General features: G+C 45.0%; 1 protein-coding gene across 2 annotated transcripts in view; it reads left to right on the top strand.

The window, feature by feature from the left end:
- The window catches only part of LOC117880397 (netrin-4-like), a 73,391-nt gene that overhangs the window by 38,748 nt on the left and 13,080 nt on the right, over positions 1–21,563 (top strand). For both annotated transcript variants that reach the window (XM_034776546.1, XM_034776547.1), the window contains exons 4-8: positions 3,100–3,226; positions 5,399–5,587; positions 14,537–14,750; positions 16,183–16,316; positions 17,924–17,992. In XM_034776546.1, the coding sequence (XP_034632437.1) occupies positions 3,100–3,226; positions 5,399–5,587; positions 14,537–14,750; positions 16,183–16,316; positions 17,924–17,992 (733 nt within the window). The remainder of the gene's footprint in view (positions 1–3,099; positions 3,227–5,398; positions 5,588–14,536; positions 14,751–16,182; positions 16,317–17,923; positions 17,993–21,563) is intronic.

Here is a 21,563-nt window from a genome sequence, read left to right as displayed (position 1 = left end):
CTTCCAAACTTAACCTTCATTCAGTAGCAAAATAATGAAATACACTGACAGCAGCCAAGAAACAGCAGCAGCAAAAACAACAACAATTACTAAAAAGATAAAAGAGCTCAACCAGAGAGAGGGAAAAATCAAAAAAAGAGTGAGGTATGATGTAGAACTGAATGGAAATACTATGCATATTCTGCTTTACATAATGGTTCCAGCCACTTAGAATTCTCTCATCAAGTGTGGTTTGCATGCTCTTTATTAATCATTTTATGTCTGCTAACATCAGATATGTATGGTTAGGGTTCAGGAATTAAAGAATCAGAGAAATTAAAGAGGGAAAAGACCTATTGGGTAAATCTCTCTCTCTCAATCTCTCTTTTTCTCAACTGCCCATGACAATGATATGTGAGGGTGATACTTGATATTGGGCAGGTAAAGTATGAAAGAGTCTCTAGTGGTCACTTGGGGGCTTTCAGTCAAGCTCTGTGTCTTTCTAATAGATATGCTAGGATTCAACTGTAAGTTACTGGGCTCAGTTCAGGAATCACGGGATGTAATTTTGTGGCCTTTGTCATGCCAGAGGTCAAACTAAATGATCATAATAGACCCTTCTGTAATCAGATTTAGGGGTTTGACATGGTTGACCATCTTGCATCCTGTTCTGGAGAGACACCACATAATGTGCTCGATATCGCATCTCCCTGAGGATTACTGGTGTTGAGTTCTGAGAGAGAAATGCATACCCTGAAGTCTGTGTTCAGTCTTCCGTGAGGAGGCAGCCAACCGCTCTGTGAGGCGGTCAATCTGCCAGCTGGCTTTACAGGAGCAGTGGCATCAGCTGCAGCCTGTCCCCTCTGCTAGCTGCATGAAATAGCTGGTCTGAGAGGATTAGAAACTGGAGGAGTAGGGAGCAAATTGCTGCAGGGAGCTGGAGTTGGGGTTGGGAGAGAAGAGAAGAGAATGCTAAGGTAACAGTTATTTTTAACATTCTTCCATAATCTCAAATTACCTACACCGATGAGGTTGGGGGATGGAGGAGTTCAAATATAAAATCTGACTTTCGGGAAAGGCTATGGAAAATCATAACTCACATTAGCAGTGAGATTAAAGAATAAAACTAGATTCACACTTCAGGCAAAAATGAAATCTCAGTCTTCACTTTGTGTGTCACGTGCACTGGGCCAGAGTTGTGACCATGTGGCTATAGGGCTTAGTCACCAGTGTGCCTGCCCTGCTGTTAAGACCATTTCCCATGATGTACATCTCAGTGACGGATAGCCACTAGCCTGACAGGTGGAAAAGCAGAATGTGAACTTACCTTTTCCATCTCCTGCCTCCTAGGCCAAATAGCAGGCACTTCCTGAAGGAGATTCATTCTTTCAAAAGTAATAATCTTCCTTCCTTCCATGCAAGCAGAGAACTTGGACCTCCTGTTTAAAAAGGCCCTCTTCTGTCACAAGAGTTCTCAAGAAACTAGATTTGTAGAGTCCTGTGTGCTCAGGTATTAACAATTCTTGGATGCACTCAGCCATTGTGCATTAAACAACAACCAGTAATGGGAGCCAAGGGGCTTCTTGTCTTCTTTGCCTGCTTATCTGGTATTCCACTGTACTACTGTCCTGTTAAATAGTGGAAGGCAAAGCCTTTCCTCTATGCATTTGCCACAATCGGATACTGTACTGTGAGGTTACTTGGAACACTTATACTAGCATCTCTTATTCTGAGGGAAGCTCTTCTCTTCCACTCACATCTCCCAAAGTGGAATATACAGTTTTGCTATTCACATTAGCCTAGTCATGACTTTGCCAACTGGGTACCCAGAATGAGAGCTTTGTTGCCATCTGTCACAGGTTCGCTTGAACTAACAGAGCAACTTGCAAAGCAAGCTCCCTTTAATTTTACAGCACTCAACTGATATCCAACTCAGGGCTTTAAATTCAACCCTGTAAAACAAAACAATATGTTCCTGACTCCACTAAAAGATGCAGTCAAAGTTAGGCCCCTGACCAAGCTGGGCATTTGGATTCAGACAGACAGACAACCTTCCTTCCTTCCTTTAGAGGAAGCAGCCAGCCCTTTTTACCTTGCCCGCTGGGCTCTGATTGGCTTCTGCCTGCTTCCAGCCCTTCTAGCTGCTGCTGGACCAATTATTGTTGGTTCCACTAGCAGCTGATCCTGGGTGGCCTCTCTAGGAGCTCTTGGAGGACTAAACTCACTGCTCTTTTCACCCAAAAAGTGGGCAGGGTGTGCCAAGGCAGGAGGGCTTTAATGGGAGGAGGGATAGCTCAGTGGTTTGAGCATTGGCCTACTAAACCCAGCATTGTGAGTTCAATCTTTGAGGGGGGCCATTTAGGGATCTGGGGCAAAAATTTGTCTGGGGACTGGTCCTGTTTTGAGCAGGGGTTGGACTAGATGACCTCCTGAGATCCCTTCCAATCCTGATATTCTATGACTCTATTCACTGGTTCAATCAAAATAAGCAGTCAGTTAGGCCTCTGACCAGCTATGCTTTTGGATTAAGACAGGGGAGATCCTTCCTCCCCTGTCCCTGCTTCACTCAGGACTGCCCTCCTGGAAGAAGCATCCCACCCTTTTGTACCTTACCTTCTACACCCCAAGCAGCATGACCTAGAGGCTAGAGCACTACACTAGGATCAAGGGGGCCTGGGTTCTTTTCTTGGTTCTGCTGGTGGTCTTGGACAAATCACCAACCTGCTATGTGCCTTAGTTTCCGCATGGGTAAAATGAAGATAAGGATACTGACTGACCACCTTTGTAAAGCGCTTTGAGATCTATGGTGAAAAGCTTTATATAAGAGCCAGGTATTATTATTCCAGCAGGGGGCATCAAATGCCTGGCACACCTCATCACCCATTCAGAATCTGACCCCAAAATTACAGGAGGGCAGAGAACAAACCCACATTATTAGAGACTTCATGAGGCAATAAAGCTGCATGTGTAGGAATTCTAGACGGGTGTAGGCTTTGTGAGAGTGCTGGGGAGCTGTGAGAAGGAACTGTGCAGGAGAAATCCTCCTCACTCAGAGGCTGTGCTGTGCTCTGTCCTGTTAATTTTTTCAGCTGCTTGAACATATTCTCCTTCCCCTGACAGGTCCATGGGAAGTGTGTGTGCAGACACAACACAGCAGGGAACCACTGTGAAAGGTGTGAACCATTATACAATGACCAGCCTTGGAAGCCAGGAGATGGAAAAACTGGGGCACCAAATGAATGCAGAAGTAAGTGGGGGGCAGGAGGGAGCTTAATGATTCAGGGTGTCAGGGCAATAAATCACCGTCCAAGTAGGCAAGGCTCTATAATAGACAATTCACCCAGTTTGGATTTATGGTGCTCTTGCAGCAGATGGGGAATGAATTGCTAGGTAACTGCTAGGAAATCCTTTCAATCAAAGTATTTTTTAATGTAGCTGGTCTAGTTGATCTATTGCAATATAGAACATACAAGGCAGAATTCTGCTCTTCAAAGAGAAACATTCCCTCATTCATTTCACCATTCCCAAGCATGAGTCTCTACAGAGCTGTAGTAGGCTAAGAAAGCTTAAGGAGATAAGTTTAATGGGGGGAAAAGTAAGGTTCAGTGATCTCTGTCCTTGGCATGTGCATGGGAACAAGGTTTCAGGAATGTTTTGATTTGAGTTGATTCCAAGTCTATATTTATTATGAGATATAATTATATTATGTATTTATTAATAATTAGAAATTTATTTCAACCAACCTCCAGCCCACCCCCCTCCAATCCAAACAAACTTGGGCATTTGTGTGATGAGAATCAGAATCCAAACTTGGATCTGGATCTAAATTTCACAGGCGACGCCTGTTTATATAGTGTCCTGAAACAACACCCCAGTTCTGAGCACTTGGAGACTTAGGGAGGTTTGATTTCTATATGGTGGACTCATCCAAAACCCTGGATCCAAACACCCCAGAACCTTGGAGTGAAGTCCAAGATCTGGATCAGATCTGTCCATCTCTATTTTTTTTCTCATCCAACACTAAAGGTGTGCACGGTGCTTTACAAAACACGAAGTATAGAATTGCTGCTCCAAACAGTTTACTGTCTAAACTGGATGGGAAAAAAGTCAACAGGGTTTCCAAGTGGGAGATTCTAATTGGAGCAGAACAGACAGAGTTGTAGTTGATCAATCTAGGAAAATAAAGTGGACTTTCAAGTTTACTAATGATGGCTACAGGTTTGTTATAACATATACTAATTTTAGTAGGATCAGATTGCATGCTTCAAGCTAGAACTGCAGGACATTGAAACAATCCTGAAAAGTCTTTATCTTTTTGTTATTATATTTGCATTGCAAAAGCAAAATTATGAGTGCCTAGAGCTGGTTAGAACACAGGGGAGGTTCTGCGGAAAATTTTGACAATATGGCAAAAAATCAAAATCTGAAATCTTTCAGCCAAAAACTAAAATATTTTGGCCAAAAAACAAAATGTTTCAACCAAATATTGAAATATTTTTATTCCAAAATGCTGTCACGGTGCCTCGTGTGAGTTGTAGTTCAGTTGTCTCATGTTCCCTTCTTTTCTACAGGATGGCTCCCTGGTTGGACTGCCTCTCCATGGTGCCTCATGGTTTTCCCTCTTGTTGAGAAGTGATGTATCCTGGGAGTCGTATGGCTATGGTGCATCATGGAAGATGAAGTCCAGCTGAGGAACCCAGCCATAGAGAATGGGGATATGAGTGAACTGAACTACAAGTTTCATAAGGCACTGCGGCAGCATATATGAATCTAAATTCTGGGGTTTGGGCCAAAATATTTCTGTTTTCAGGCATTTGGTTTTTTGACAAAAACAGACACTTTTAAAAAAATGTAGTTGAAAACACAATTTTCTGTCCCAAGCCAGTTTTGACAGGAAATTTTCAACTAGCCGTAGTAGTGATAAATCTGTTATGGCCCAAAGGGCTCAGTTCTATAGGTGGAAATAAACAGGACAACACTAAAAGTAGAGATGGTCCAAGCCACATAGTTTAGATCTAGATTTGGATCTTAGCTTTCCCAAAGTTAGGCAGTGTTCAGATCTGGAGTTTTGGTCCAGGCCCACCTGTAATTTAATTTAGATACTTAGATAAGGTATATAGTTCGTGACAACTGGCTTTTTCACCTGACTGTCAGTCTTTCTTAGGATTTACTAGGAGTCTCATTCTGCTTTGACATTTCTGTTTTTAATGTAAACCTGTTACCCGGGGTTCTTTCAACCCACTTTACTGGTTTGCCAAAGTCTCCCCATACAAACCCAGGAAGGCAGGCAAAAGAAAAATGTTTGGCATAAATTAATTTGGTCCTAAGTTCATTGCAATGAAACTGTCACACGAGTGATACTGTAGGCTCCGTGCTTTATAAACGTGAGTGAGAAATGCATTTCCCTGCTCCCTAATAGAGTGCCGCTGTCACAACCATGCTGATAGCTGCCACTTCAACCTGAGTGTTTGGCTGGCATCTGGGAAACACAGCGGTGGAGTATGTGACAACTGCAAACACAACACGGAGGGACATCGATGTCAAAGGTGCAAACCAGGATTTTACAGAGATAGGGGAAAACCTATGTCTTCCCCAGAGGTCTGCAAACGTAAGTCCAATATAATACAGTACAAATGAATGGTGAGAGCTGTTTAGGGCTACACATTACAGAGTGAGCTGAGCCATCCAGCCCATTAAAAGGATCTACAGGTATCTTGTGGAAATACGTCATAAATACATTATCCTTTCCTCCGACCCTTGTTTCCAAGCTCTGGTTTCCTGATCAAGGACATTTTCCTCCTGACCCTACCAGCAAAGTCTGATTTCTATGTGGGATTGTGGAATGGTCTGATTTAAAAAAAAAAAATTCTCTGAAGCAATTTTATTTTTAGGGAAAGTTTTATTCTGGTTGCATTTGCATTTAAAATGCTCCTATCCTAGTGAGGCAGACATTTTATTTAGTTGGGTTTATCTGTATCTCACCCAAAAGGGGCCGACAGCGTCCGTGTGTGTATGTTCTAACTGCTGTGAGGCTCCAATGATTTTGCATTCTCTCCGCAGACAAATATGAATGATATTGGCTGCAGGGGGATGGGTAGGGAGTTTGAGCCGCTGAGCTCCCTCCCACATCTCACACCTTTGATCCCACCTAGTATTCCCCAGGAAGGTTTCTGTTTGTAACAATCCATCATTTCGTTCGTCTCCTCCTCTCTCCCCCCTCCCTTTCTCTGCCTCTGGATGAAGCTTGTTCTCTCCCCTATGCAATCATGATTCCTCCCCCACTCCCGTCCACGCAGTCATCAACACAGAAGAACTGACTCCTTTGTCACCTGTGTTCATTCCCATTGTCAGCCATTGCTTCTGAAGTTCTCCTGACCCTTTGACCGGCCTGATCAAGGTTCCTCTAGACACTCGGGTTACACGTGCGCTTCTTGCTGGGACCAGCTGGCTTGCGATAGCGCTTGAACTTTCAGTGCACAACATGCCCTATGTTTCTGATCCTTTGTATTCACCTTTCATTGGATTTTAGAGCCAGCTCTGTCTCCTCCCAATTCTTTCTTTTTGATTTTTTGAACCTTGCGACAAAGCTCCTTGATCAGGGGAGGAGGCAGGGCTTCCTTGGCAGTGTTCCCAATTGTGTTTGATGGTGCCCAGCTTTCCAGGGATATTTCTGCTGGTTTGTTTCTGCTCTGAGAGGACTTGCCGTATGCAAAGATTTGTAATGAGAATAAATTCTTGTTCCAGTAGATTAGATTTCAAGTCCTATGGCACCCGAAGGAATCAATGTACAGGCTCTTGTATTTGACAGCAGGATGCCAGTGTAGTAACCAGCAGTGTGTGTAATAAGATAATCATTGAAGTCTAGGAACATTAAAGAGTAGCAGAGAAGAGAAAACATTATTTAAAAATACAGCCTATCTGTGAGGAAACCCTAGAACAGGCTGCCCGGGTGAAATTGGACCCTGAGCCTACCTACACGTCTTTTGTCTGGTCTGGCTACTGCCTTCTCGGCACATCTTGCCAATACTCTGCAAAACGAACAGGAAAACATTTCAGAAGGATGCAGTCAAACAAGCGGAAATATACCCTGTTCAAACAGAACTACTTCTGTGGTGGCAGCATTATAAGTAATAGCATTTTCCCCAGCAAGATGGTTAATGCCAATAGAAGGCTCCCTGCAACTGTTCCCATCATGTATAACTTCTGCATTAAGACTCCAATTCTGTATAGCACTTATACACATATGCATGACTTTAGGCACTTGGGACTGAAGTCAATGAGACCACTCACGCACTTAGTCACACACAGTGCTTAACTGTTTGCTGGATCCTGACCTAAGGAACAGGTAGGCACTTTCCTCTCTAGAGAACCCCCCTAGCTTTCATGGCTGATTTGTGAACTGTGGTTGTATTTGTGTGGAGCAGGGAGAAACATTCGGTCTTCAGAGCCTGTTCAGAGAGACATATTTTCACTGGGCATTAGTCTATGCCCTTTTCTTTCTTATTTAAAGATGAAGGGGAGAATTCCTGCAAAGACATTCAGTTGGTTATCTAAATGGGCAGCTTTTTGAAGCTGAGAGCTGAGCCCCAGAAATTTCCCAGAGAGGGGTGTGGGTCAGTGGGTGCACGTATAAAATGCTGCATCTACACAGGTAATTTTCAGGAAACCTCCTACTGTTCTGATATCACTGTTTAGCTCTACCAGTGACAGCACCTGTAAAAGCACTAATGTAGATAGAGCCCCCATACCCCACCGATGCAGCAGTTGTGGGGAGGAGAAGCATTGTGCCGGGTGGAGCAAAAGTAGGTTTGGTGCGGGAGAAAGATTCCCCCTGACGCAAGTGCATTTACTGAAGCTTGGCACAGGGTTAAAGATTTATCCCATAGTGAACTTTAACCCATGGAGGTGCATTTCTGTCACACCTAGGGTGACCAGATGTCCTGATTTTATAGGGACAGTCGCAATTTTTGGAGCTTTTTCTTACATAGGCACCTATTACCCCCCACCCCATCCTGATTTTTCACACTTGCTATCTGGTCACCCTAGTCACACCTCAGCGTGCCGATCACGACCTGAAGAACTACCAGGTCTGGGTGAATAGCTTTGTGAAGGATTGGGCATGCCACCTCCTACACATCCACTCATTTTGGCTGAGAAAACCTTGCAGATAGTACCAGAGTCACAACATTAAATAATGTTGACATGTGTCTGACGAAGTGGGTATTCACCCACGAAAGCTTATGCTCTAATACGTCTGTTAGTCTATAAGGTGCCACAGGACTCTTTGTTGCCTTTTATAGATCCAGACTAACACGGCTACCCCTCAGATACTTAACATTAAATAACTAAATGTTCTTGGGAAATGACAAAGAGAGCCATAATAAATTGGTCGTGGCAGACTGCACAGATGCTTTTGGTGTGAGCAACGTGGTTCTTGGCTTCACATTGGTGAGGAAGGGGGAAGAAATACAGGGAATTAAAACTCACCACGTATTTACAGTAGACACTGAGCTGGGAACTAAAAGATGATGAAAAAGCTGGATGAAATGCTGTGTTAAGCCCTTTGAGTAATCATGCTTTAAGAGAGTGCTCTTCCATTCAGAGCAAAGTCTAGGTTAAGCTATGACAGCCCCCTCCAGCTCCCAAAAAGTTAGCAGAGCTCTGCTAAGGCCCAGAAGGAATCTTTAGGCATTAGTCATAATAATCAGCAGCATTCTCTCTTAATCACTGCTAGGGGGAAAACGGGGTTGTTTAACAACTGGCTGCACTGGTGCTATCCAAGAGCCCCCTTCCCTGACTTCTCCATTTACGAGACTGAAAAGACAATTGCTTTAAAAAAAAAAATCCCAGCTGAGATTTAACACGTAAATATGATTCTGCCATTTCTTTTCATCTGGAGAGATCGCCCGTCTCTGACCGCTTCGCTTCTGCCGTTCCTAGCAGCTGGGGATGAATGGGAGCCAGGTCATGCACAGAGCCTTGTTTTGACACCGCTTAGATTAAAAAAAAAAAGAAAAGGACATGAAAAGAGCCACAGAGCACAGCACACACCTGCTTGTTACTGCGGGTGACAACACAGGATTAAACGGTTTGGATATAGGCTTGTATGGGAGCTTTGAGTCAGAAGCCTTGTGAAGCCTAATCGTTTCCCAACCAGTGGTCAGAAAAGCTGCTGTATCCTTGGCTCTTTCCTGTGGCTTATTTGGAGGCTTAAAGGATACTTCTGAACTGACACCATCTTTTGTACTCAGCCTTTGTTTATCCAAAAATTAAAAAAAAAGCAAGTATGTAGGACCATCAGGCCAAAGTCTTCAGGGAAATGGGATTTTTACTCTAGCAATCAGCTTGAAAATGAAAATGTGCACACACACCCCATCAACAAAGCTGCTCCTTCCCTTCCCTTCTTTCCCCTCTAGACAGATCTGTGAACCTCCCACTTGTAATATTTGGGATGAATCGCATCTTTGTCAGAGTCACTATTTCAATCGGCCACACAGACGGTGACCGCACCCACACAGACTGTAGTGTATCCAATTTCCTTGATTTACGGGACATTGTTGAGTGGTTTGGGCCCCAAATTTGACGTGCTTTAAAAATTGTTCGAATTTGGTGGGGATTATATTCCAGATTCCAAAACTTTTGGTTTGTTTTTAAATTTGGAAAAGATTGACTCTGCGGTTAACTGTGTTTTGCACCGTAGTTTGGACAGAAACGAAAGGTTAATTATCTCTGTTGGTATGTCTAAGCTGCAACCAGAAACCCGCAGCTGGCCCGTGCCAGCTGACTCGGGCCCACAGGGCTCAGGCTAAGGGGCTGTTTATCTGTGGTGTAGATGTTCCGGCTCAGGCTACAGCTCAAGGCCTGGGACCCTCCCACCTTGCAGAGTCCTAGAGCCCAGGTTCTAGCCCAAGCATCTAACGCTGCAATTAAGCATCCCCTTATAGCCCAAGCCCCGCAACCCCAAGTCCACTGGCATGGGCCAACCGTGGGGGTTTAATAGCACTGTCGACATACCATGAGAGTCTCTTACATGTGGGTTAATTGGAGTACTACATGCCTGCTATATTCATGTTGGTTGGAACCACATTGTTGCAACTAATATTATAGTTTACATCTGTATCTAATTAAGATACAGCTGGAGACAGCTGTGCTGAGAGCAGACAAAGATTTATCTGCTTTATGACTGTTTTCATTCCTTGGTTGTCAGCAGCACCCTGGCAAAAATCTTATAACAGCAGCTGCCAATAAAAATCCAAGTGGACATTTGTGATACTTCAGTGACCAACAACAGCCACCTCTAAGACACAACCATGTAATATTTTGTAGTGTAAATATTTTGCTGCTGTGAAGGGGAGAACCCAAATAAATAGGGCCCTACCAAGTTCACAGTCCATTTGGGTCAGTTTCATAGGATTTTAAAAATCAGAAAGTTCATGATTTCAGCTATTAAATCTCAAATTTCACAATGTTGTAATTGTAGGGAGATTTTGACCCTTGTGGGGGGGGTCACAAGGTTATTGTAGGGGGAGGAAGGTTGTAGTACTGCTACCCTTACTTCTGCGCGGCTTCTAGCGGTGGCGCTGCCTTCAGAGCTGGGCACCTGGAAAGTGGTGGCTGCTGGCCAGGAGCCCAGCTCTGGAGGCAGAGCCACTGCCAACAGCAGCGCAGAAGTAAGGGTGGCATGGTATGGTATTGCCACCCTTTACTTCTGCATGGCGCTGCCTTCAAAGCTGGGCACCCGGCCAATAGCTGCCGCTCTCCAGCCACCCAGCTGTGAAGGCAGCGCAGAAATAAGGGTGGTAATACTGTGACCCACCTAAAATAACCTGGAAACCCCCCTGCAACTCCCTTTTGGGTCAGGATCCCCAATTTGAGAAACGGTTTCCCTTGTGAAATCTGTATAGCATAGAGTAAAAGCACAGAAAAGACCAGATTACACGGTCTGTGATGTGTTTTTCATGGCTGTGAATTTGGTAGGGCCCTACAAATAAACTATCTAGCTCTGTACCAGAATGGTTTATCCACTGTCCCTAACATCCCTTGACGAAAAGAAGATAATGCATCCATTGTCACATTGGTTTGTGTTTCATTAGAAAGAGGTAGATGGAGAGAAAACTAGGGTTTACCAAAAAGGAAAAGAGCAAAAATCAGCAGAGAAAGACATTTTATTTACAAACACTGGGAAATACAAAAAACTCAGCTTGTGAGAACTTACTTATGACTCTTTAATTGTGAGGTTTATCATCAAATCTATTGTTATTTGACAGAGAAAACCTGGTCATCAACAGCTGCCCTTCAGCATGTGACACTCAGATGCATATTTTGGGAGTTACCTTAGCTACAGAATTAGGAGTTTGGTCATAATACTCTGGAAGTCAGACAATGTACACACCTGACTTGATACGCTAAATAAACGCAAACTGAGGGAAGTGTTCGTGAGCTACTTGTGTAACTCATCTGAAAGTGTCATGCATTTATTTGTTCAGTTTTGCTTTATGACCCCTCAAGAGCTGCCAAAGCTTCTAACTGGAGGCAATGCCTGCTTTTCATTTTTGGACCATCAACTTTCCTTACTTATGTCCCTGAACTAAATACATGCACTTTTTTCTCTACCTCCCTCCTTGGCCTCTGCTATAAATCACTACTCACTGGAGCACTTTCCCTTTGGCTGGGATGGTGAAATTCATATTCGTCACATATCTGACATCCTGTCCTCAGCGAGAGTAAGCTAGCATAGCTTCATTGGAGCTACACTGATTTACACCAGCTGAGGACCTGTCTCCAGATACGGAAACCTGGAAAGACAAGAGATGAGACCGAACAATCTGTAAAGAATAGAGATAAATCCAGACTAAAACTCCCGATCCAAACACCAGTGAACTTTGGGAAGGCTGGATCCTAATGATATAGTAGGGGAAATCAAGAACAAGGATTCAGACAAACCCGGACTGGGGCAAAGTTTGGATCTTTTTGTCTCAGACCTATCTCTACTGAGGAAATCACCCATTTCCCAGGTCCAAAGACCAAGGACAACATTTTCAAAAATGTCAACTAATATTAGATACCTCCATTTTTGGAGTGGCGTTCGGCACTTCTGAAAATCTGAGCCACAGTTTCTCAAGCTGAGCACCAAAAATCGGCCGAGACTTTTGAAACGTTGGTGCAAATATGCACTGTGATGTTACACCTGATTTTCAAATCCTGGTGAACAACAACCCTCAGATTGCTCCCAGGCTCAAGACTCCCATGTGGCAGCCGCAGCAGATCCTGATGCTATTGTGCCACCAGCCAACAAGCTCATTGTGTGGAATAACATTGCTCATTATAGTATGCTTATTTTCTGTCTTTAGGCTATTGTGCTAATGTTCCCTTGAAAACAACTGAATAGGATCCTTCTGCAATACAGTATAACAATATTATTAAAAATGTTGGCATGAAGTACACAGCTAGGACAGGGTGAAAATATAATATCTAATGGAAGATCACAAGGAAAATGTCCATTACACAAACTGCTGGGCACTGCTTTTTCACGTATTAGTATTCCCGAAAGAGATTTTCCTTTCTAAAGAACAAACATGATGATGCACGTGAAAGTAAATCCATCATCACTGCCATTATCCTTCTTCATAGAGCTCCCTTCTTGGACTGGGATATGTGGAATCAGTGTGTTCATTTGGTCTCTTATCTGTGAGCTCAGGAAGAAAAGTTGTTTGATCAGCAGTAGTAATGGCCAAACTTTGAAAGCTGGCCCCTGAGCCAAACATCTTGGGTGTCCAACATCTGACTGGAAATCCCTGTTAGGACAGGCCTTATCCCCAAGATTTTTGTTTCTTCCTTCTTGCAGGTGGATGAAATTGTGACATCTTGGCACTTCAGACTTTGGTGCCAGCAGAAATCAAGAGGTGCCACAATGTTCAGAAATGAGAAGGAGCTAAAATATGAGCTGGACCTGAGTTTGGGGCGAAGATTCAGCTCATTTGTCCAAACCTATTCAAGCATCTGACGTCAGCGGGCCAGATCCTCTCTTGTGATCCAGCCTGGTAGAGCTGCCCTGACAGCACAAAGGGGCTGGCAGTCTGCAGGATCGCCCCAGTTGAGAATTCCCCTGGTAGAGAGGTGTCCCAGCGAATGCAGAGCCTGCACAGTCAGCACTGGCCTCAGCCACTCCCCATGCCTCTGGCCTAGAGACTTTGTTAGCGGTTTGGCCAGAACATCACTGAGCTCCAAATTGTCTTAGCTGGCGTAGCAGCCCCTGGAGGCCATAGAGCAGCTGCTCTACTTTACAGCAGCCTCCAGACTACTCTGACGTATGGCTGGGCTGGTGTTGAAATGGCACCAGAACCAGGGAGCTGCACCTGGCCCTTCTGTCCCCTCTCTCGCTGCACTCAGCAGATAATGGTCATAGCTGAAATATACCCAGTGGGTTTGGAGATCTCTCTCTCCCCCTCCCTCTTGTAATATATCCACTGATGTGTGCATGCAAACTACAAGTTCACACTGGGAAGAGAACCTTAGGTCCTACAACTCACACTAAAACAGAATCACGGACTCCTCAAATCTAGAGCTGGAAAAGGCTTATCCGGTTGTCTGGTCTTGCTTTTCATGTTGTACTTTTACTAGCGTTTTGTCCAGTTTAGTTTTAAATATACCTGGCAGTAGGAATTCCAACACTACCCTGGGGAGCCTGTTTATCCTGATCTTCAGCCTAAATTATTTCCTTCTTGTTTTCATCTCATTGCTTTGAGCATCCCCTCGTGTATCACACTAGCAAATCCCCTCTCTCTTTGCAAATGCTCCCTCTCACTCTCTAAATGTTTGGGCACTATTATACTGCCCAGGGTTGTAAACATATCCCTCACACTACAGTAAAGTGCCCTTAGCACTAAACAGCCTGGCTTCTGACCCTTATGGTGCAAGTGTGCAGCACAGCAGGCACCTGAGAGGTCTTTGTGCCTACACAGGAAGACTGTGACTGATTTATCTAATTTTATGATATAGACACACAATGGGCAAATCCTTCCCACCCACAGCCTACGGCCACGTACCATCCAAAAGGCAAGTTCACAGATGGGCATAATGGGAAGCCCACTCTGGCGACGTATGCACCTTGGGGCCCCATCCATGGTAGCCCAGTCGGGTGTTTTACAAATTCATGTGCCAGCCCCTCCCTCCTCCTTGCAGAGTGAATCCACACTAGTAACACCAGCTACTGCACAGCTGCATAACGCTCTTTATTTGAGATCGGTGTAGGGGCAAGGATTTGGCCCACAGGAAATGGTGCTAGCACATGCATCGGTCTCAGGTGAGCATTTAGCAGTTCAGGTTTTATTTTGAATCCATTGCAATGCTCAATCAGACAACACCCCACCAATACTTAAAAATTACATTTCCATTTTGAACCCCGGCTGCCTGAGAATACAATGCTTCTCAGTGCTGATGTAAAATGACTGGCTGTTGGGAATGAGTGGGACCCATGGAGGTTATCAGCCTTGCAGAAACAACACCTAAACTGCTGACCTTTGGCATATCATCTCAATCACTTCTTATGTCTTGTTAGCTTGCTCCTGTCAGCCTATGGGATCGGCCAATGCAACCTTCAGCAGAAGCTGGCGGTGCCACCCAAAGACGGGGTTCTGTTACTGCAAGCCAGGCGTGACAGGCCCGAACTGTGACAGATGCCTTATGGGATACTGGGGCCTTGGAGAAAATGGCTGTCGTCCTTGTGACTGTGCCAGAGACTGCGACCCGCACACTGGAAACTGTTTCAATGGGTAAACAAGGCCTTTTATGGGGAGATAATCCTTTGAGTCACTTTTTGGCCTTTCATATGAAACTCAGATTAACACTTGGAATCCTGCACAGATGGCATAAATTCAAGGAAGTGGGGGAGGTATTAGGGGAATCAAGACCAGGGCCGGCTCTACTGTTTTTGCCGCCCCAAGCAGCGCTCCGAATTGCCGCCGCGGATGGCGGGGGCAGTCCCTGTGCCGTTAGGGCGGCACGCGCGTTTCCTCGGCGGTAGCTTCTGTCTTCAGCTGGAAGACAGAAGCCGCCGAATTGCTGCCGCGGGCAGCTGAACATAGAAGCTGCCGCCGAATTGCCGCCACCGTGGAAACGCGCGTGCCGCCCTAATGGCACACAGACTGCCCCCCGCCGTCCACGGTGGCAATTGGGCACGCTGCTTGCGGCAGCAAAAACACACGGACTGCCGCCCCTTGCAGATTGCCACCCCAAGCACCTGCTTGGAATGCTGGTGCCTGGAGCCAGCCCTGAACAAGACAGTTGTCTGCATCCACCTGAATTTGAATGGATTGCAGCACTGGGTCATTCAGATGCCATTTGACTGCCTGCATGTAAGTACGCCCATAATACTCTTTAAAAACAGTTCTGAAGCAAAGGTCTTTTCTAGTTATTATAGGTAACTCCATGACCCTGCTGGTGTCTGTGAAACTACTGTTTGCTTTAGAAAAAGTAAATGGAAGCATCTGAAGAGTTGCTGTGCTCCGTGGCCTAGGTGAAACAAGTTGGAGAGTCTCACTCCAATTCCTAGTGTGCAAATGTTCTTATTACATAAAACACACACACACACACACACGTGACTAATTGGTGACAGTCTGAGCAAAGGCCAAGCCTGAGTGGCCCACAGAGTCTGAACTACTCTTCCATCCATAGATCACTGGTGGTGTGAGGAAGCCTGCACAGATGCTACCAGTGCAGGTCATTTTCTAAAGATAACTGCAGGACCTCAGTCCCAGGGACCATCAGTCTGGTACCTTTCACCAGCACAAATATGGTGTTCCAAATCCTGTGAAGTGCTCGGTACCTACAGCTCCCATTTATTTCAATGGGCCCAATCCTCTGAGTGCCTTCAATTCCTAACAACATCATTGGGTGCTCAACAACGGGCAGGTTTGGCCCAGTAATTGTAAAAAAAAAAAAATGTAAAAAAAAAAAGGGAAGTGTGAATCAGTGAAGTTGAAGTATAAGCCCAGATACTGCGGTCTATCTACAGAGCACTGAGCTAGGGTTTTGCTCTTATTTGCATTCAAGACTAGATGTGTGATTAAGTTTGCTCATCATGACCTTTGAGGCCATGTTCCTTTCTGGCACTGAATGCTGCTGGCATGTGGTAGTAGCTTCCTCCCTGCTAAACATCAGAAATCCTAACATGAGATTTTTCTTCTCTGTCTATCTCCTCCCTAGTTATGACAATGAGCCATTTTTCAACATCCCCATGGGTGGGCGAATCCCTGACCTCCTACAAACGCCAGCCAATGAAAGCGATGAGTGGAAATGGAATGATCATGAGCAGGGATTTTCTGCTTTGAGACATCCAGGTATGGTTTAGCATTCTAAAACCCATCACTCGGTGTTTATTAAATAAATAAATAATTCTTATAGAATGCCAGAAATATGCACGGCTTTTGACCAAATACGTATGTTTATTTTATTTATGATTTGTTTCTTCACATTTCTAAAATGTAGGTGTCCATCTAGTGTTCTGGGTGTCTATCTCAGACCTTAAAAATCACAACATAAACAAAGGACTGCCTATGAAATATAAGTCTTCCCTCCACTTGAGCAAAGAGAGTAAAAAGATCGCTAAGTTAGACTGCAAACTCTCTGGGACGGAGAACCTAACACAAGACAATACACAGGACAGCAGCTCAGGAGAGGGTGAAGGAAGGGAAGAATGAGGCTGTTGCATCAGCCTGTGCTTTCCAGAGTCCCACTGCTGTGCAGCCTTACTGCACACTTCAGAAACTTTCAGCCACAATATAGCTGACCCACATATAGCTGTCCAGTCTGATCCTTTGCATCTTTGTAGAACTATTCCCTGCACCATTTCCCCTGGTATCCTACCCAAACTGCTCCTGCATATTTGCAGATGTAAAAGTATGAGGGTGTCATCATAAGTTATTCAAATGTGGAGGCAAATGTGAGCATCCCAGGAATAGGTCTGAGACTTCTCGGCACACCGTTCTGATTATTTGGCAAGACACTCCAGGAGGAGTTCAAGGAGAGATCTGAACTGTGCTGGGTATTGTTGGTTTTGCACTGTATTTTCCAGTGCAGGTTGAACTATCCAACTTTGGCTTTGCGGTCAAGAAATGAAAAAGTCATAATTTAAATAAAATCTCTATGAAAAATGCGCTTCCCATTTGTATCATTCATTGATTTACATAGCACCCTTTGAAAGCTTTCAATCGCTTTGTAGAACTACAAATGCAGATCATTTGACCCATTACTGAAGTGCAGTCACCTCTGGAATGGAATGTAGGTGCTTTTAAGAACAGCACATGGTCACACTATGGAACAATTCAGGTCAGGCAGTAAAGAAGTATATTGTATTCAGCTAAAGTAAGAGAGAAATTAGTCCAACAGAATATAGTGGAACCTTTAATGCCTAAAAGACCTCAGTTTTACATAGCGTATGACAGCACCAGTTAGTTCATCGCTGTTTCTATACTGACTCAGAGGAAAATGTGCCTCCTGTTGAATCCCCAACATGTCCTGAAGCACCAGGGATTTTCCTTAGAGGACTTCCATCTAAGTACTGATAAAGCTTAATATTGCTTATCTTATGACATCTAACAAGAGCCTTATTTATATTATATTATTCACACCTGGATCTGATTCTGATTTATCTTTTGTTAGCATCAGTTTATTAACTGTGTAATGGACCCAGTGCAGACCGCTTTTTACTTCACAATGCAGACCAGATTTCAGAACCATTTTTGCATTGTTTAACAAGAACCAGCTTTGCAAATAACTGAGCTCACTCTGAAATCTTCTTTAACCATCTATGTTTATTCAGATAATTGGAGCAACTTTTAGACATAGATGTGTATGAGTATATATGAATGAACATCATTTGATTTTCTTTTCTCTTTCATGTTCTGGCCCTTCTCCAACCCCTTGTGGTCTCCGGTTCCTGTACTAGAAAAGTGTGTGTGCAAAGAGAAAGTGCTCGGAAGTGTCACTGATTTCTGCCAGATGAAATATGCATATGGTAAGTGGCTGATGTGCCTTCATGGTATGATCATTCCAGTATTTTCGTAGCTGGTACCTGTGAAATCATAGATTTCTTCCTTTTTTGTCTAGTGATACCTCCCAGTCCTGGGAAGAGTTGATCAGAGGACAGCATACTTCCCGTAATGATTTCTTCAATGCCAAGCAAATCAACATGGCCTTCATGAGCTCAGGCACATGCTTACTCCTATCTGAGTATGTGCTGTAGACCAGCAGTCCATGCCAGGACTCCTTTTTCCTCTGGTGCTCCTCTTCTGTCTACATAGCACCTCCCTCCCATTTAGCAATAGAGGAAGGGCAGGGTGGTCAGGATCCCCTGACACCTGCCTAATACTCCCATCACCCTGAGGTTCAGAACCCATTCTATAGGTCTTGCAGTAGGATTGCCACCCTTTTGCAGTTTGCCCTGCAGGATAAACTTGCTGTGTCTGTTTGTCAACACCTTATTTATCACCCTGGCGAATAAGCAACTATGTCATCGCTCTGTGAAGGGTCACGGCCACCAAAAAACACCACGTTTTGACTCGACACAATCACATTGTGATCAAACAAAGCCTATTTGTGGGATTAGCCTGCTGAAAGTTGGACGATCTTGCAAAATCAGGAGTGGCAACCCTGTCAGGGCACAAATCAAAGTAGCTTTTTTCCAGCTTATCATTATCATCTTAGAATTCTAGTCAGGTGGCATTCCTGCACTCCAGTAGGAAATTTCCTGCCCGACAGGGGGAATTCCATTGCTTAACACTGAATTTTTGTACAGCGGGCAGGAGGAATTTTAAAGGCTCAGGACTGTAGTTATGTAAATCTAATGCAGGCCTTCCAATGTCCAAACTAAAATCTGCCAAGGCTCTGAGTCAGTTTGCTTAAGATCATACTGTTGGCTGCTGTTCTTTCTTTGTTTTTGTTTTTTATGGCATTCCTATTATCACGGGTTCCACTCACCACAGTGGCGCCTTCTGCTGGCCATCCTGGGGATTAGCTCTGCCAGTTAGTGTGCCCTCTTCTGGAGGTACCTCTCCTGTCATTGTCTCTGCCTGCAGATCTGCATCACTCCAGGAACTGGAGCGTCCCCTTCATGACTTGGCCCTTCGACTGGGTCACCATCAGTGTTTCCCCCTTCTGGGGTGTATCAATATTTAGGCCACTTCCCCAGTGGCTGATGGGGGAAACCCAGGCCCTCCCACTGCTCCTGGTCCTGACCCAGGGACCCTGTAGATAGCAACCTCCTGCTGTGACTCTTTAACTTCTCCCAATGCTGCTACGTTTCCCTGGGCCACTTCCCCACAGCCCCAATATCTCCTTCGCTCTCACCTCAGGGCTCCTCAGTCCCAGCAGCCAGCCAGGAGCTCCCTCTTGCTCCTCCAGTCCCTGCCAGCTCTGTCCAGGGTGCTACAGTTCCCTCAGACTGCTAGGGACACAGTCCTCACTCCTTGAGCTCCCAGCAACGATTAACCTATTCTACCTTGTAGCTCCTCTTATATGGCCTTGTTGGACCCAGATTGGTTGCTCCCTGAAGCTCTTCTCTGATTGGCTGCACCCCAAGCAGCTGCTCTAGGCTGCTTGGAGGACTCACCTCCACTGCTCCACTCTGAGGCAGGGCATGGTAGGACCATGAAGCCTCCACTAACCCCTTCCACTCCTGTGTGGGGCAGACACCGCATCACCCTATCATACCCTAGTGGTTTCCTAAGACTTTCAAGCTGTTGGCAGCAACCCATTGGAGATGAGCTGATAAAATTGGGAAGGGATTAGTTAACTGTCTAAATTGAAAAAATCCAGCATTCCTTCCCCAGATTCATTTAAATGGGAGCAGTGATTGAACCAGAATGCTCATGTGTCCCTGTCCAAGTGCCAGTATCCTGTCATGATTCTTTGTGCCTCATCCAATAGTCCCTAACATTCTACCCTCTAGCAGTATAAGGAAAATACCACTGCTTACTTTGAAATTAATTATTTCAAAGCATAGCATGGGGAGGAGGTGACCAGCCCACTGTGGAGAAAGAAGTAATTCAGGACTATTTAGAAAAGCTGGATGAGCACAAGTCCATGGGGCCGGATGCGCTGCATCCGAAGGTGCTAAAGGAGTTGGCGGATGTGATTGCAGAGCCGTTGGCCACTATCTTTGAAAACTCATGGCGATCGGGGGAGGTCCCGGATGATTGGAAAAAGGCTAATGTGGTGCCCATCTTTAAAAAAGGGAAGGAGGAGGATCTGGAGAACTACAGGCCAGTCAGCCTCACTTGAGTCCCTGGAAAAATCATGGAGCTGGTCCTCAAGGAATCAATTCTGAAGCACTTAGAGGAGAGGAAAGTGATGAGGAACAGTCAGCATGGATTCACCAAGGGCACGTCATGCCTGACTAACCTAATTGCCTTCTATGACGGGATACCTGGCTCTGTGGATGAGGGGAAAGCAGTGGATGTGTTATTCCTTGACTTTAGCAAAGCTTTTGATACGGTCTCCCACAGTATTCTTGCCGGCAAGTTAAAGAAGTATGGGCTGGATGAATGGACTATAAGGTGGATAGAAAGCTGGCTAGATTGTCGGGCTCAACAGATAGTGATCAATGGCTCCATGTCTAATTGGCAGTCGGTATCAAGCGGAGTGCCCCAAGGGCCAGTCCTGGGGCTGGTTTTGTTCAATATCTTCATTAATGATCTGGAGGATGTCGTGGACTGCACCTTCAGCAAGTTTAAGGATGACACTAAACTGGGAGGAGTGGTAGATACGCTGGAGGGTAGGGATCGGATACAGAGGGACCTAGACAAATTAGAGGATTGGGCCCAAAAAAATCTGATGAGGTTCAACAAGAACAAGTGCAGAGTCCTGCACTTAGGATGGAAGAATCCTATGCACTGCTACAGTCTAGGGACCGAATGGCTAGGCAGCAGTTCTGCAGAAAAGGACGAAGGGGTTACAGTGGACGAGAAGCTGGATATGAGTTGACAGTGTGCCCTTGCTGCCAAGATGGCTAACGGCATTTTGGGCTGTATAAGTAGGGGCATTGCCAGCAGATCAAGGGACGTGATCATTCCCCTCTATTCGACATTGGTGAGGCCTCATCTGGAGTACTGTGTCCAGTTTTGGGCCCCACACTACAAGAAGGATGTGGAAAAATTGGAAAGAGTCCTGTGGCGGGCAACAAAAATGATTAGGGGGCTGGAGCACATGACTTATAAGGAGAGGCTGAGGGAACTGGGATTGTTTAGTCTGCAGAAGAGAAAAATGAGGGGGGATTTGATAGCTGCTTTCAACTACCTGAAAGGGGGTTCCAAAGAGGATGGATCTAGACTGTTCTCAGTGGTACCAGATGACAGAACAAGGAGTAATGATCTCAAGTTGCAGTGGGGGAGGCTTAGGTTGGATATTAGGAAAAACTTTTTCACTAGGAGGGTGGTGAAGCACTGGAATAGGTCACCTAGGGACGTTGTGGAATTTCCTTCCTTAGAGGTTTTTAAGGTCAGGCTTGACAAAGTCCTGGCTGGGATGATTTAGTTGGGGATTGGTCCTGCTTTGAGCAGGGGGTTGGACTAGATGACCTCCTGAGGTCC

Source organism: Trachemys scripta, chromosome 7 (genome assembly GCF_013100865.1).
Source record: "Trachemys scripta elegans isolate TJP31775 chromosome 7, CAS_Tse_1.0, whole genome shotgun sequence".
Taxonomy (NCBI): domain Eukaryota; kingdom Metazoa; phylum Chordata; order Testudines; family Emydidae; genus Trachemys; species Trachemys scripta.
Note: the sequence above shows the minus strand (reverse complement) of the source record. Positions and strands in the feature narration are given on the sequence as shown.